We start from the raw sequence: 17868 nt of genomic DNA, 5'->3' as shown, positions 1-17868 counted from the left end.
CACGAAAGAATTCGCCGCAGAAGGGGTGAGTCCGCGCGAGGGGGTTAATGATGAGAAAAGGGGGAGGGAAAAAATGCGGCTGAGCCACGTCACTCGACAGGTAGTCGCCCTGGGAAGATCGTAGACGCCGTGGAATCTTCTCTGTGGGGTATAGAAATTTTTTTTTTTTCCCCCCCACCGGATCTCCTCGTACCCCGAATCCATCGAATCGGTTTCACCGGCGTTAAGGTCACAGGACCGGTGCAACGCGGCGGAGATTCATTTCGGAAGATAGGGTCGAAAGAGAAAGAAAGAGAGAGAGAGAGAGAGAAAGAGAGAGAGAAGAAAGGACCGGTCGTAAATTTCTGTAAATTCGTGCCCCGAAATATTATCTTCGTTCTCTGTACTGTAACACACCATACAGAGGAAACACGGCCGGTTTCGTGTGAAGTATACAACGAGTATCGTTTGTTTAACGCGTGTACTCACGCGACTTACAATTAACGAATATGTACATTGGCAATCGAAAGTGTTAGAAGAGAAATTGCATTAGCGGAATTTAAATTGAAATTACACGAGTATTGTTTAATAATATTTTATTATTTGAAATTTATACTATAGAATAATATTATTATTATTATTTTTTTTTTTGATATTTATAGATGTATAAAATTTCGATATACTTTTTTCATTTTTGATTATTGATCCTTTGGAAGGTATATCGGAAATGTTATATTAGAAGTGGCATTGAAACAACAATAAATCACTGAATAATTTTTTGTTCAACTATTTTGTTAACGAATTTTGATTAACGAGTCGAAAGCACAGTTCCAAAGTTTTAAAAATTTATTAAAAAATGAAACGAAAATCGTCTCAATAACTATCATTTATCGTATAAAATAAAATATTTTTAATCAATATTAAATCACACAAGAAAACAAGAGATACTCGATTAAACTCTTCATCTTCGTTCCTGTTTTCCCTTCTTTCGTCTAAGTAAGTAGTAAGTACACACGTAGCAGAACACCAATTTTATTTCAATTCACGGTCATCGATCGACAGACAATTCTGCAGGAGCAATTTCAACTCGGTAGAAACCGAGACACCGTAACGACCACCGTTTAATCGCCATTGATCGCCCGGTGATCCTCCTCTACCTAGACCCGAATAAAGTACACCGGATCGGTGCCGCAGGAAATTCGTACGTGGGCGAGCAATCTCGTCGCATCGTCTCCTATCGTGACGAACGATTTAACGTTTAACATTGCCCACGCATCCAATTGTACCTAATGCGTCGGCAGAGAGCTCGAAGTAACGCGAATAATTTCCTCTCATCGGGCCCTTCGGCATGCTGCTCCGACATCGCATGTGCCCGCTACGCTATAAATACTTTTGACACTTTTGCGTTCGAAGTGTAATCACACATTGTTTTCGCTTGCTCGAAACCTTTCTGCTACTGTGTCCATCTATAATTAAACTCTATAAATAACTCGTCTAAAATGAAACTCTTTCGAGAAAGAGAGAGAGAGAGAGAGAGAGAGGAGGGAAGAATTTTAAATCGAAATTCTCTTAAGAATTTTATAAGAGAGCTTTGAAGATGAAATTTCTTTTCCCGAAATTTTATAAAAAAAAAATTATAAATTTCTTTATAAGAGAATTCTGAAAGAAATCTTTTTATCAAATCTTAACGATTGAACATTTTTTTTTTTTTTGTAAAATAATCTATTTTACCTGTCTCCTATACAATTTCACAGATTCAATATTGTTGAATATCGAGTGAAAAGGATCAAGTACCGCGTTAAACGGCGAAAGTCGAATGGTATACGGAAAAACGCGGAGCTAAAGAGCGACGCAGATCGGTGGACAACGGTTACGTACTACGTACTCTTACAAAGGTGTGTTTATCGCACCTTTGCACGTAGGCCAGTGTGGCGGATGCGGGTGGGCGGACCGGGATCGGGCCCGTGGCGGTGCAACGAAGCCGGAGAGCCCACGCTGGAACGAGCATCGGTAATTAAACGAGCACCTCGCCACGAATGCGTCATTTTTAATCGCGAATCGCTCTTCTCCCTGAAAATCTCCCTGCCGGCAGATGTTCCGCCATTTTTGAATCGACATCCTCGATATTTTATTGCATTGGACGTAAAAGATTAACCGCATGATTAACTGCTACGATTTTATGCGCGGTTTATCTTTCTCTTAAACTATCTCCAACATTTCACACGATGCGTTTTTTTTCAGATTCGGATTTCTTCAAAAAAATTTAGCTTCCAAAAAGCTTTAATTTGTGAATCCAAGAAGTCAATATGCAAGTGTTAACCAGAATATTAGAAATACATTTGGTCATAGATTTAGTCATATTAGAGTATTAACTTCTCTTATCCTGTAATGTTAGAGATCATATACTAGCGTTGATCTTTGACCAGAGAATCGCGTGTTGATGATTCGAAGGAACAAGAAAGTCGAGTATTAGTCGAAGCTTACCTGCCTAGAAGGTGCAGGTAGCTATTGTGACGCCAGAGGTAATTAATGGCTTCGAGACAGCTTCGATCAGCTTCTTCTATCGCGGTGGCTTGTAATAAAGAAGCGAGTCCATAGAATTATATAGGTCATCGCTGTTCGACATTGATCTTATCCATAATCAATTCGATCATCGTTCAAAAGTTGAATATTCCATCGTGGCAATTACCTACTAGATTCTTCCTAGAATTTACGTAGCTCGAGGCTCGAACTATTCGCACTTTGCATCCAAGACTGGCAATAATATTCAATTGGCCATAGTTACTGATGGAATTCATTTCCAATTCACTTCAAATAACGAAAATATATATTGACGAAATCATTACTTTAAATCTTCACGGTCTTAAAATTTCGAATCATTTCAAAGTTGAAATTCGAATATCCATTACTAGTACCATGGTTTCAAAAATAGAAACACAGGATGCACGGTATCGTGCGTATTCGACGGTCCATCGAAAACGTGGCACGAAGTCGTGCCAAGGCATGAAGGGTTCTTTTTGCTCGAGGGAGAGCCAACTTCGTGTCGAGACCCGTATAAGGACCGACTTGCACGGTACAACACACACATGCCTTCCAGTACACAGGATCCGCTATACTCTGGTACCGATATCGGCTATTTCTCAGGATCGTGCGTAGTTAATTTGTCGTAGCTCCCTTCTCGGTTGCCGACCAATCTTTTTTTCCTCGGGAAGAAATGTTCAGGCAAGCGTATACAGTCGGCTGTACACCTTTTCAAGATTGGCTTTTCATCGGGATTTGGCTTTGTCAATATTAACCATATGCGTTGTTGCAACCCTTCCACTATGATGCTTTTCAAACTCTGTCAATGGTAAGTCCTTTTGGGGGTAAGTTTAAAAATCCTCTTGACCAGCCGCTGAAAGAATATAAATTATGTACATGAATCATAGAAATTGTGGTTGAACTATGGTATTTGTTGTGATGTGGAATGTAGAGAGAGAATGTTGAGTATTACGTATTATTCGTTAATTTATGTTTTATAAACAAAATTCCACTTCGATATTATATCTCAGATGTCATTCTATAATATTATCATTGCTATAAATCTTTCAGTATATAACAAAAATAGATTATTTATACAATTTTTATATAGAGAAAATCTTAAATGATATTTACTAAGAAATTCAAAACTTTCTTCGAAGTTAATTTTCTCAAAATTGAACATTGTTCGATTCAAATTAACTCGCACATAAGTCATTTCTTTTCGAGTCTTTCCGCGAGCAGTTTGCCGACCATTGCGTGCGGCTGGAACCTGTTACATGCGCGCACACGGGAGCCGTAAGGTCCGCAAAGCGACACGTAATAATACGGCTGGTAGGCCGAGTGGTAGGCTGTTCGTACGTACATAAGTACTTGCTTACTTACATACACACGCCTCAGGAGCTACTTTAACCTGTTCGTCGCGGCGCTCGAGAGATCGGGTCACCCCGTAGAGGGGCCATCGCCTCGAAGGAACTCGCGGCGAGAAAGGATCAGACGGTCCGGCTCTCTCGTGATCGGCGGCCAGAGCAAGGATAGAGAAATGTTTCTGAATGCAGCAGAGATCGGTCGTGTTTCCTGGAACACCTTCTTTTTATCATCCTCTCCTCTTCACGACAGGATCACGTCGAATCCTCTTCGATGCGCATTCGCCAAACCGTGTATTATGCAGATATTGTGTATATCGAACAGACGTGAAAGTAGAAAGTGGCATGGTAGAGGGAGGGCATTGGCAGAGATTGAATCCTAGACCGAGCTACACCTGCTTCGTGAATCGAACTGCGGCGTGTCTCCGTCAAATTTATGCGCTCAGAATCATGTCCTCGATTTTAAGTCGATAGGTATCTCGCGAAATCCGTGCTTCTTGTTTCATTTTCGAGTGTAATCGCTGCAATTTAAGACTTCGAATGTAAATCCAAAAAGGATATTTATTGAAACTGACGTATTTTCAGAATTGCGAATTATCGAAATATAGATGATCGATGTAGGATTTATTTTAGTTGCACAGTTATTTTTTTGATCTTTAATTTTAATGCTGACGCAATATAGGAAGTTTGAAGTTAAAGTAATTGCATTAACTCGAGTCGTGAAAGCCTTAAAGCATTTTTGAATAGTTCTAAATTTTGTCCTAGCGTGTTGCGGATAGTCATGGTGGGCGTACGCGAATCGAACGCGTCCTTTCAACGCTACTTCCGCTTTAACTCGCCGCGCAGTTAGTACCTTGTGGGCGAACGAGAGTATCCGCGGTTGCGTGATCGCATATCATCATTCTCCTTGGACTAGAGTTTCTACCAACCACTTCAGTCTTCTGCTTTCAGATTTTTCAATGACTGTAATGTTTAATATAGACATGCTTCTGTTTATAAGTCAGTAGATATTTATCAGTCTATAAATATGTGAACATTTTCTTAACCGCAATATTTATCTAAAGAATATTATGAAATCATTAATGAATTTTATCGAAAATATGTTTTGCAATTAATAATTGTAAAAATATAATTTTGATTTGGTAATTCCAGTATTAAAATTATCAGAAAAATCCATATACTTATAAACAAAGGTATATAATGAAACTACTTATCAATACAGTTAGGTAATTATAGTTTCAACTATTTACTTTTATTCTCACGTCATTATTACTATTCATAAAATACTTACGTATATTCATATCTATTTTAGTAACAACAATAGTATAATCATAATCAATTTTCCTTATAATATTAACAGCCAGTAAACGTTGCCTTTCATAGCTATAACATAAACTTACAACTTCTTATAGAATTTATTATCTAATCCATAATTCGTAAACGGAAATATATCTTATAAAATAACAACTTGGACATAAGGTTGGCCTCGTTAGGCACCAGACCTAAGTCAACGTATGACCGTTAGTCGAGGGATAGTTGGGCCAAATGTTGGATTACCATGGGTTAAAACCGAAAGATACGATTCGAATAACACCGGCTCGTAACTCCACTGTCCACTATGCATAGATTATTAGCCTTTGAAGTGTCCTGATTCTCGATGCGTACTATGCAAGGACTCCGAGAGAACTTTTGCATACACGTGGTAGACTCGTTCACGCCTGGTGGATAAACGAGTGGCTGTGTCAACTTTTCTCGCCATTGGACGGGTGAACAACAGTAGCATTCCCCGGAGCGTGCTATTACTGCTCGATACTAGTCGTAACTTTGTTTTATTAAATAAGTGAGCGATCGTTGCGTAAGCACGCGTTTTCTGCGTCGCGGATTCAAGCACTGATCGAATCTCAGGAAACCTGAAAATAAAACCGATTATTTGTAATATAAACTATATAATTTTATCAGATTTGTTCGGACAATTAAAAATATTGAGTGAGAAATATTGTGATACAGAATGAGGAAATTAAGGATCTATTTACCTACCTTTTATCTTGAAAAATATACTTTTATTAACATAAAATATTATTTTATATAGTCATTACATATCAGTCATTCATTGAAAACAATAGATTTCTTTATACTTACATGAATAAAAATAAACAATTTTCTTTTCATCAACATTACAATTCTAACCTCACAAAAAATCCGTCAAGATCCGAGAAAGTCATGAAAAGTACGATTATTAAAAACGTTTGTTAAAAATTAAACGATTCTAGAGAAGATTTTAGAAAAACACAAACTTTATGCAACGATATAAGAAAAAGACAACGGAAGAAGCATTTTGTCCTTGATCAAGCCCGGTTTTCTCGAAAGTGTCTTCGTCCCTCCTGATTTCCATAACTTTGTTTGAATCGACCTATATATTCAGTGGCACAATTAAAATTCCCTCCAAAAGAAAAAAAAGAGGAAACAAAAAAGAGAAAGAAAAGAAGGTACAGTTCTCTCGAGCCGCAAGTATACACAGGCTAGCCGTTGCTCTTGAGCAGAAGACTCAATAGAATCGAGGAACCGCGCATGCGCACGCGCGAAGACCAGACATCGAAGCAACTCGGCGGAAGAGTCGACCGTGAGGATCGAGACGAGAAGTCGTCGAGTATAACCAGCATCTATCCAGTCAAGCCAGTCGACCGGTCGACCAATCAGCCAATCAGGCGTCACGCGAGTCGACCGGTGCTCGAGGTGGAGTGCTCGTGTCTGCCAGTCAGTGTTCGGCCAACGTTCGTCGAGCGCATATCGTTGTGTGTATGACGCTTATTTTCACGCATATACAACAGTTCGTTCCCGTTGTTTGGCGTGGTCGCGCTCGCGCGCGCGGGAACTGTTATCCTGCTATTTTATTCGATTAAAAGATAAAATGAGAAATCAGTGGTGGAAGAAGGAACATCCTCGTGCGTTTCTTGCGATCGAACGCGAGCCTCAAAAGAATCCGTGAAGAAATTACCGAAAAAGCATCGAAGGATTCACGTTCCAGTGTTCAGGAACGAATTCGATTGTGAATGTGTTTGTGACTGTACGATGAGAGAAACGAGTCTACCAGTGGATTAAGGCGCCTCGTACACCCGCTCGAAGCAACGCCATGGCGCCCCCAGACAGGCACAGATCACCGAGGCCAGGCTCCGGGCTCAGCCTCTCCGTGCTCGGTGAGTTTACACGCGAAATTTTTAAGCTTTCTCATCTTTCGTGGTCGTTGATTCGCTCACGATTCCTTTGGATGGACGAACTACGGGCTCAACGTCCCGAATACAACCTTTCACAAAGGTGTCGGTCCTGGTTCCCAAGATTCTTCTTGTGCACTGGGACCTGGAAATTGTTTGTGTCGAGAAACGGTTTATCCATGGAATAACTGTTCGCCGATATTTCACGAGAGACTGGGTCTCGGAAAGATGAAACTCTGTGTTCATCAGAGTGTCACTGATTCGATCTAGAAACAATCTCGATTTTAACATCGACTTGGAAACAAAGAGTTCATAGTTTCCAAGATATAAAGATCATTTGATCTTTTTTATATCTCGTTCAGAATGATGATTTTCAAAATCTTACGCATATCTTTCTTGTCTGATTAAATTTTCAACTGGTTTATTTTCGTTCTTCGATTAAATTTTCAAGTTTAAGGAAAAAATGAAAATTACGATATAACAGAATCAAAAAGTAGCAACTATTAGAGCAGGTGTAAGATTTTTTATTTTGCTAACGTACAACATTCATCTCTTATCTAAGGTTCGATCGTCTACCAGCAGCACGAAATTAACTATCTCGAACTAGTTATACGAGAAGATTTTCGCGCGTTCTTGGTTTCTCGACTAAGTGCTTCGCGACACGAAAGCTTCGTTAATACAAGGGATAGTTTTAATTAGCAAGGAATGCAAACAGATTCAAGAAAGAGGAATGCGCTCTGACGAGCTCAAATGGCGCTTAGATTACTCACTGTCTCTTATCATTGAGGACGCGATTACGGTCTAAACAAGTTTCTTTAAATCGTCCGTGTTACAAGGTCGCCATTAGAATTATTAGCCTCGTATCCTTGACAATCATTTCTTAACTAATTTATTGATATTTTTATACTTTAATTTCTCATCGATTTTTTCGTGTTCCGTGAGTTTGGAACGGATGAAGAGTAACAACGAGACCGTTCAAAATTTACGAGCGCAGAACACGAAAACCAGCGTGTCTAGTCGTTTGTAATGAAGGGTTGCCAGGGAACAACTTCCAACGAGACCACTGTAATTTTTTCGTCTGAGGGCCTGAAACTGGCACGATTCAATTTTCTTCTCCGACACCTTTTTAAACACAAAAATCTTTTCTAAACTCTTACAGAGAAGAATATAAATTTAGCAAAAATTGATTGATGAAAAGCTATTCATTCAAGTTTTCTGAAAAATTTCCTCTATTAATTTCTTTTTTATTTAATTCAATTTCTTCTTTTCCTTGAAATCTATAATCCCAGCATTGATCGATTCATCATCATAATTTACGTCATAAATATCGAGATTTCTGAAAAATCACCTCTATAACGTATTTCTTAATCTCAATTCAACGTTTTATTTTTCTTTGAAATGATAATCTCTCAACGTTCATCGATCACGATGCATCCTCGTTACGTCATAACGCACCTTATCTCCGGATAAATCGTGACAAGTGACTCATTGGTCGCGTACGAGTCGACAAGGAAGATGTTAACACTGCCTCTGGATATCGCCGTCTCCGGAGGCGGACGCCTCGCGAACACTGAAAACTGGTCGCGTATACTTGCCCCTCTGCAACGGAGTGGAACCGGCCGCTTCCGTTTTCGGTACACGCGTCCGACTGGTTCCCAGGAAACTTATTATTTCGAAAAAGGGGCAGCCAACGACGTTCGCTGCTCGGCATCAGCTCGGTCACCGGCCACCTGTTGCACTCAATTAAATGGCGTAATTGACGCTTGCTTTTTGGAGCGTGACAGAACGCTTGACTTTTCTAGACTGTTATTATTTTCGTTTACCTATCGACTTTTCGTTTATCCTTCTCTGTTTTACCTCACCTTCGATTTTTTTCCCCCCATTTTTCATTGCATTTTTATTACCTATGTATGATATAACTTCAGAATGGAATTCCGCTTATATGAACTCTATTCATTCGCTTAGAATCACGAATGTGCGATTTGATAACTTATAGAAGTTTATACTTTAAACGTGAAATATAATAGGTGTGTTGCGGAGAATTTAAACATGAAGAAATGTATAGAACAAACGTAAAGGTATTGAAAGTAAAGTCGTTCATTATCATATTTAATGAGTGAAATAAATTTCTGTTCTATTTTTTTTTTTTAGTCAATATTTTTAAAAACATTAATTTGCATAAACATTCGCAGTCTAATAACAAGATATTATTACTGAGATCAACATTTTTGAGATGCCGATATTTACTTTCTTCGATTTCATTATAAAATATTTTATATAACATATCTTATATAAAAAAACACTAGATTGATTTTATATGTTTACTCAGAGAAAGAATTTGTACATCTGCTTGCAACTTCTAACAACTTTACGTACACATATTTACGAAGTGATATAAAAATAAAATTACAATTGTCCATTGCAATCGACCACCCTCCATTCTTTTCTCATTACCATACTCGCTTTGTATTCTATCTTGCTCCATTAATACTCTGTCTGTTGGCGAAAACGTGTAGAAAATTACAAGCAAAGAAAAAGGAATCGCGTCTTGGACGATCGATCTGCCTCGTACAGGCGTCGAGTTGTCGACTGACAACTGACCTCATACCTGGCCGCATTTGCAATTGGAAGCGTTCGCGGTGCGCGTCATCGACAGGAACTACCAGCTTCATTGAAAATACACGGTGTACGGTACTGGTCGGTCCGGTGCCAGTCGATGAATCAGGCTTCACGCGACGCCGATCGTCGTCACGCGTCCCTGTCTCGATCGGAAAAAAAGAATTCCATCGCGTGCGTGAAATTCACGCACGCCGCCTCGTGTAACAATGCACACGTTGAATAAGAAACGTCCTCTCGCCCGTCTCCCTCCATATTTATACATATTTTCGAAGTTCTCGCCTTCTTTGCATACAGAATTTCCATTTCTATTGACGAACTTTGTAACTATTCTTCTCGTAATTTTATTTTAATTATTATATTATATAGACTTCTCTATTTCGTTTGCATAACAGAACAATTTCGTCGTTTCATCGACGAACTTGGATTTTTCTCCATTCTTTATCTTTCCTTTAATCGCGAATGCCTTGTATCCATATCGAACTCCTCTAATAAAGAATCCCCATTTTCAATTTCGTAACTATTCTTCGTAACTTCGTATCTTATTAATTTCCTTTCATTCTTTATCTCTCTTTTTTTTATAACGTGTATATAAAGAATTATTACTAATCGCGGACAAGCTTAGGATTCATTCAGATAACGCCGTTGCCCAACAGAGATACCTGTTGTTCGAGGTAAAACGTTTCTCCCCGCTAGATTTATGTCGCAATCGATAGAACGAGACGGCGTGCGACAGATTGCCAACTCGAGCCAGCCTTGCACAAATTAAATCATTCAACTCGATTCCTTCTTTTCCAATCCAGCCTGTCCTTTACCCCCTCCCCCGCCACTCACTGGCCACCATTCTTGCGGCCACCGTTCAAATCGCGAAACGAGATCCAGTTTCTGCGACTTCCTGCTCCACGTTTATATACATCTATCCAACGTTGTAACTATTTTCCTCCCCCTTTTTTTTTCCCTTCCCCCCGTTTCCATCAACAACGACGACCACGGGTCGGGCTGCTTAATTGGCCGCCGTAGATTATGAATGAACCGCGCGGCCGGGTTAGCGAAACTTGGAAACGTGTTTCGCAAGATTCTTCGTCTTTCTCGCTCTTTCGCAAATGTCTGGCCGATTGACGCGCACCAGCCAACCGTTCGACGTGTTCGCCGCGGCCGCCACTTACGCAACCGGCGCAAGCATTTGGAAGTTCGATTCCGGGCCGGCGATCACGAGGTCCCACGCGATTTCTACAGCGATACCGATTACTTCGCGCCCGTTATTATAGGTCAACCTTATCTTTCTATGAATCTCGATAAGTTACGAACGATAAGGGCGGCCGGTTGTGGAGCGAACGAATCGCTGTGAAACGATAATTGCGATCGGATTGTGCCGAGGCGTCTCTCTTTCCAACGAAATTCTGCTTTCACCACCACTTTCTATCGTTTTGAATTTTTTTCGGGGATCGTTAGAGTTCGAAAGTTTTCACCTTCGAATTTTCGGTAATTGATTGTGAGTGTACAGATTAGCAGGAGATGTTAAAAGAAGATTGTGGTAACTTCTTCTGCATTCGAGCTATGAAAAATGATCGAAATTTTGGAAAATATGTATACAAAAATTAAACGAGGCTTTAAATCGAAATCCTGTTTTAAAGTCTCTGTGTGTTCTGAAAGAACAGGATTCGGGGATTAGCGCCACTCCTGCACTTCAACTTCATGACTTGAAAAACGGCCGAAATTCTCGATAAAATCCGGATACAAAATTCCCCAAACTGGCCAGAAGTTTTAAGCTTCGCAAAGTTAAACCGGAAATTTATTAAAATTTAACAAACGATGGTTTCTTCCGCGATCCAACCACGAAAACGCGAAAGATTATCGAGATTCTCGAAATCGTGCAAAAACCGGACGAGCAAAAATCCTGATTTAAAGGTCCGTGCCCGTAAAACTAGTTTAACACCAAGTTTCTCTTCCAAACGAGGATGGAATGGTCGCGGATTAGCGAGATTGCGCGAGTCACCAGTGGTCGCCAGACGGTTGTGAGGCCAACGGACTTCCTACTACTCGGCCTCATCGGCTATTAACTTGGCAGGTTTCTGAGAATGGACGTCCCAGACGCGACTGGTAGGACTGGTGTGTTTGCTCTCGACCCTTCGCCTCTATTCTTGCCCTCGTCACCAGACTTGGGGCCCACGATCTCGTATACATATATATATATATATACACGTATGTGTCTTGCGCATGGACACGGACAGGTCAAGGAAAGGTTGTAAAGCATGGAGGAGGTTGACACTTTCGAAGCGGTGGCTATTGTTGGCGAGGTATACGTACGTGTCCTGTATTTTCAGCACGGGGAATGCACTTGGTTGCTCGGACAACGGGCCTCGAAGGACGTGTCTGCTCGGCTGGATCGAATACAGGGAATTGGGTAAACTCGTAGCCGAGGAATGGAAGGTGTTTGGAATTGGGGTTCGGAAAGAATTAGCGATAAACTTATCATCTTCTCTCCTTATATATACGAGATCAGGAAAATTAATAATGATTTTATTATTGGGAAATTATTAATTAAATGTAACAGCAGCAACTATTTTGTGGTTGTGCCATATAATTTGAAGGTTGACAATCATTATTTTAATTGTTTCTGTGAGAAAGAAAATTGGTTAGGGATTATATTTTTCTTCTTCTCATAAAAAATGCGTCATCGACTCAATTTCCAAATCACTTTCGTATTCAAAAATCTTTCCTTAGGCGACTATTTATACCAAATGAATCATCCATATAATCGGTAACAACCGTGCGACAGGAACTAACAATCGTTCAGGAACATGAAAGGAAAAATCAATTTCCCATGCATTTATTTGTTCTATTAATCCTTTTCTTCCACGCGTGTGGGATCCCGATGAGATAAAATTCTCGTTGAAATTCGAAAAGCAAAGAATACAGGGGTTTTCGGAGGCACGAGAAAGTGAGTCACACAGCTGACGGTTGTGAGATCAGCACGGTTTCGAGGTCAAGATACGCGTGTTCAAAATGCATCGCGCGCCATCTTTTTTGTTCACGCGTATTGAAAGAAGAAAAAGGATTCCAGTTCTTACGCGTCCTGTTCAGATCGGCTCGCCTCGAAGACCGAGAGTGTTCACAGGGCTTCCTTGCTTCGCATTTGTGCAAGACGACTCTTCTTCTCTCCCTGTGCAGGATGCGAATGCTTACGATCACTCAGCGGGATGCACACAGGTGTGTGTTTCACAATCAAATGACTCTCATCTCATCCAGTGATTTGTGAAGATTTTCCAATTTTTATTGAAAATAAATTTTTGAAATTTTTGAGATTAATTATATACGCGAATCGTGGATTTTCTTATTACGTAATTATCTCGTAGAAAGGCAAAGATAGGGTAAGAGAATTAAAGATAATCTAATTTGAAAAATTGAAGATTTAAATATTGGTATAAAAATATATTTGTTGAAATAATTCTCGATTCGTCAATTTTGTAATTCTCAGAGGATCACGAAATATTTCGAAAGTGAATAATTGCTCTGAATTAATTTATATTGATTACTTTTTCTTTTCCTTATTTTTGCTTATCTTATAAAAGAGAAAAAAGAATCGAAAATTCCAAAGTATTACAAATGAAAATGTGAATGCGATCCACTGACCAATATTTTTATCATTTTTATCAAATCTTATTATTTATCAATTTATCTATTATTACGCTATATATTTTTTTTTCCTGAGCATTAAAATTTATGATTATCTTAATATCATTTTACAACCGACTTAACTAATTGTCTGAACAGTTACCTGATTCCAAAGTGAAAACAAAGCATCTAAAGCATCGAATGATAAAGCGAGAGTCGTAAACGAGGCATCGGCGAGAGATTGAATAATCTAAACGAAGTTCAATGCGAGTCGATATATCCCCACGTTTCGAAAGATCGAAACAAATGTTTTAAACGATCTATCTCGTATTATTACATCCTCTACACGATAAATCGATTGTTTGGAAAGAGAGTATGCGGTAACCCAATCGCAATCGAAATAAGTTCTGTCGCGACCAAGTCTTTTCTTAGCTCGTCTCCACGATTAATTCCGTCCACTGATAGGAACATGCTCTTATCAATGGCTTCAGACTGTTGTCGAGTCTGTGGGGTCCAGCTAATCGGCCAAACACTAGGAACAGACCGAGAAAATTAGAAGAATTTCATTCATATGAGTTTAAAAATGATCACTTCCTGAATTGTCGAACATTCTTTTTTTTTTTTTTTTTTTTTTTTTGAAATAATAGTTGATTTGGAGATAAGGAACTTTAAGGTATTTAAAATGTCGTATATTATTTAAATCAATGTTCGTCTCAATGGATCGTGACTCAATATTGAGTTTGTAATGGATAATTTTAAGTCGTTTATTTATTAATCTCATTTTGAAATTTCTTCGAAAGGATTTTTATTCCATACACCATAAAAAAAATTATAATCTGTAATTAGTATATATTGGATGAGAAACTCTGATGATTTCAATATTGCAGTTTTTAGATCAATATAAAATATCCGATATATCTTTGCCATATACAGTATATCTTTATATACTGTTAAAATGAAATTCATAGATAATTTTATTTACGATGTTGCTAGTTTATGAGTTTCCCGATACGTGTATTTATTCCAATAAATTGAACCTATTAAAAATCCTAGATCACTTATTTTCTCATGATTTTAATCCAATTCGAGTATCGTTAATTTAAAATTATTAATATTTGCTATCCATTTAGCAACTTTCCAATTTTTTCCTCCTCCTTTCTTTCTCGCAATATTTCTTATCTCTTTCGTTTCTTCTCCTACCTCGATCTACGCGATTCTATGCGTATTCAATAAGATTTAGGTCAGATCTCTATATACGTTTATATCGCAGCGTTTATCGATCCGTGTACCAAGAAAAACCATAAACCAGCAACACCATAAAGCAACAGCATGTAGAAACGTTTCCTAAAGATACCATTTAACCACCATTACAACTCTAATAACGTAACGCTTGCAAAAGTTATAACACTTTTACACAGCCTCGCTCCTTCGAGACGACTGATCTTCAGATTGGCGAAACGAAGAGAAGGAGGAGGGGAGAGAGAAAGAAAGAGAGAAGAGAGAGAAATGTTGAAGGAATAAACGAATAGGTCGAAGTGTGTCGAGCAAACAATGAATCCTCATACTCGTTCGATCACTGTCATCCTTCGCGAGGAGATGAAATTACGATGGTCGCGACGATGATCGCGACCAACAAGATCAAACGAGCGTTCGGTTACGCGCGATTGAATCGAGCTACTCCTTTCTCTCTCTCTCTCTCTCTCTCGTATAAAACAGTACAAACGATTTTATGCGAAAAGAAATCGACAAGTAGGTAGGCTGCTAATCACGATTAAATCCGGACAATCTTCTCCGCAGATTTAATTAGGCCCAAGCGTAATTTTCCCTACTGTGATTGTGGCGAGGTGAGCGAAGCGAGTGAGAAATGTACAGAGATAGAGAGGCAGATCCCTGTTTCCGGAGATTTTAATCCTGGAAACGAGCCGCCGACGATAAACGACAGATAACCCACGCCACGGTGGAGGTTTTCCTTTAGTCGTCTACGATTTAATCTGTCCGAGGTAGAGCTTATCTATAGGCCGTTATCGCGCGGACCAGAGCTCGGGTTATCTCTCGTGGAAACGGACAGGTAAGCGCTGCGCACCGCTCCGTGAGAGAGCGACGATTAGAAACCGGCGCTGGAAGAATCTTCGGATGGATGGATGGAAATTGTTTCGCTTCGATTTTCTCGTTCCTTTTCAACCAGCTTGTTATTAACCTCTATTGATCTATTTCTCTTCGAGAGGCCTAGTCGAGGAGTTAATTATTTAACGGAATATCGATCGCGAGACTTGCGATTTCGTATCGATGATGCACGATGAAAATCGAGGTTAGATTGATCAAAGCGACGTTTTACTCGAATTATTATCGTTATACTTTTGCTCATTCGATTGTACATACGTGAAATTTTACCTCGAAAAATCACTCTTTTTATTATTATTCTCTTAAGGATTCGAGGACCAGTTTAAGAATATCGATCAAGAATATTTTTTCATTACTGTTTCTTCTTTGTATTTTTATTTTCTCTCTTGTTTAATTTTATATAGCATTATTATTATACAAAAGCTTCGAAATTTAATGCAGCAATGTTGAGTTAATTTATCTCGAAACGAAAATAATAAATATCGATTTAGAAATAATATCATCGGCAGTATAAATTGATCAACAGTGAAACAAGTTATCGTATACATTCGCCATGTTTATTGAAAACGTGGAAATCGAACGACGTTCGAATCGTATACGCAATTAAAGGACGATCGAGCAATTAAACTTAGGAAAGGACAGAGAGTCGAACTGCACGCTTTCCACGTAATAAAAGGCGCACGATTAACATAGCTAATGGAGTCGCGATTTCGACACAAGGCTACGTCAACCACGGTGCAACGACACTTGGGGTTATTAATCGCATCGTTGGGAACATGTTGCACGCTTGTCACAACGAAATTATCCTCTTCACCAGATATCCTGCAATATCGAAGTTATATGCCAGATTGAACTTTTCACGGTGAAACGATGAGATTCCCCGAGAAAGACGCAGTTTAAAATGTCTCGAGTTTCTTCTAAACGGAATAATCGTGTGCAATAAAGTATAAATGGAAATATCGGATAATCAAGAAAGTCACGATTTCAGGAAACTTTTTTTTTTTTTTTAATAATCTCTTATTTTCAATTCTTGTACGGATAATTGTCCAACAGAAAAAGAAGAACGTTAAAATAAGAGTTGAGACAAGAAATTTTAATTTACTCGTGAAAGCTTTTACAGAAATGAACTCTCGTGAATTCACTATAATTAAACATAAGTAGATACGCATAGAAATGTATAATTTTAAATATGATCCAGTACACACCCAATATTAAATCTCTGCAATCATTCGCAATTATCTCTATTTTACCGTATATATATTTTTTCATCATAAAAGTAACGACAGAACCTTCTCCGTTCCCCGATACGATCTCGACGTTTAAAATCAATTACATCGCGAGACCAACACCATTGTATTTAAATTTGCATATTCCATCCTTAACCAGTCTTCTTATACCAGCCTTTCATGGCTAATTGATTCCCAGTTAAATTACAGCGTTCGAATCTTCGTCTTTTACTTAGATCTATCCAGGCGAACCCTACTTTCCCGCTTTTCCCAATTAGCCAGTTTCAAATCGAGATGTTCACCGCATTCTTTCCAAAGGATCGATCGATCGATCGATCGATATTCGAAGAATCTCTTTCGATTCGAATCTTCGAGAAAGTCGTGGTTTCCGTGGAAGCCGACATTTTTCCCCTCCTCGATCGGTTTTGCATCGATTTGTTCGTCCATCGCGCGTTTCTTGCATGAGATACAGGAAGGGAGAACACGATCGAGGCGTCGTTTTCGTAGTCTCCCTGTATAACAGAAGAAGGCGCCGATTTAAATACGACAGCCGTAGGCGAGACACGGCAGGGTAACTTTCTCTCGGTGTTCAGGGTATGCATCGAATAACGATTATTACGCGTGACTCGTCGAAACCAAAACGATCTTTGGGCACCAGCCACGATCTCAATTCGCCGCCCGTTTTATACTTTCGTTCCTTTTTTTCTTCTTCCTCTTCTTCTTCTTTCCCCTCCCTCTTTTTTATTCGTCCCTCTTCTTACGCGACTCGCAAGGCGTGTTACACGCGACCGTTCCCTTTTTCAATCAGAACGGTGTTAAAATTCATTTAAGTTTAATCAAACCACGTTGCGAAACAACTTGCAAGAAAACGATACCGTGTAACCTTTTAAAACACCATGTGTAATTTTCTCTCTTGATGTTATTATGCTTATACACACACGCACACACACACACACATATATCTATAAATGTACATATGTTGATAAACTTCTTCGTCGGTTTTCAGTGAAAGATTATATAGGAAATTTTAAAAAAGAAATTTTTAATACTTTTCGTATGTACGATGCAATTTTTTTCAAACTCGAAGAGAAATTAATTTTAATCGAGGCTTCAATTAATCTGATTACGCGAAACTCCTACGTGCTCTTTTATTATTATGTCGTTCCACTCTCGATCGAGGCGCAAATATGTATAAATTCCCTTCTTAAGAACGTGGGA

At 39.0% G+C, this 17868-nt stretch overlaps 1 protein-coding gene and 1 long non-coding RNA gene across 6 annotated transcripts in view; one reads left to right on the top strand and one right to left on the bottom strand.

Annotated features, from left to right (window-relative positions):
- The window catches only part of rols (zinc-RING finger and ankyrin repeat domain-containing protein rolling pebbles), a 43401-nt gene that overhangs the window by 13960 nt on the left and 11573 nt on the right, over positions 1-17868 (top strand). For 2 of the 5 annotated variants that reach the window (XM_086917768.1, XM_012489855.3), the window contains exon 1: positions 6621-7057. The exons of the other annotated variants lie outside the window; for them this stretch is intronic. In XM_086917768.1, coding sequence (XP_086773894.1) covers positions 6994-7057 — 64 coding nt within the window. In that variant the 5' untranslated portion in view covers positions 6621-6993. Of the gene's footprint in view, positions 1-6620; positions 7058-17868 lie in introns of those variants that run through there. 5 annotated transcript variants of the gene reach the window in all.
- LOC105736206 (uncharacterized) lies at positions 5094-6602 on the bottom strand. The gene is made up of 3 exons (XR_015295227.1): positions 6354-6602; positions 6003-6273; positions 5094-5773 (listed from the first exon to the last, which is right to left on the bottom strand). It is a non-coding gene; the product is annotated as an uncharacterized LOC105736206 (long non-coding RNA).

This window comes from Apis florea, unplaced genomic scaffold (assembly GCF_048593485.1).
Source record: "Apis florea isolate Af1SG1 unplaced genomic scaffold, ASM4859348v1 contig_2272_pilon, whole genome shotgun sequence".
NCBI lineage: Eukaryota > Metazoa > Arthropoda > Insecta > Hymenoptera > Apidae > Apis > Apis florea.
This window is presented reverse-complemented; position numbering and strand designations above follow the sequence as displayed.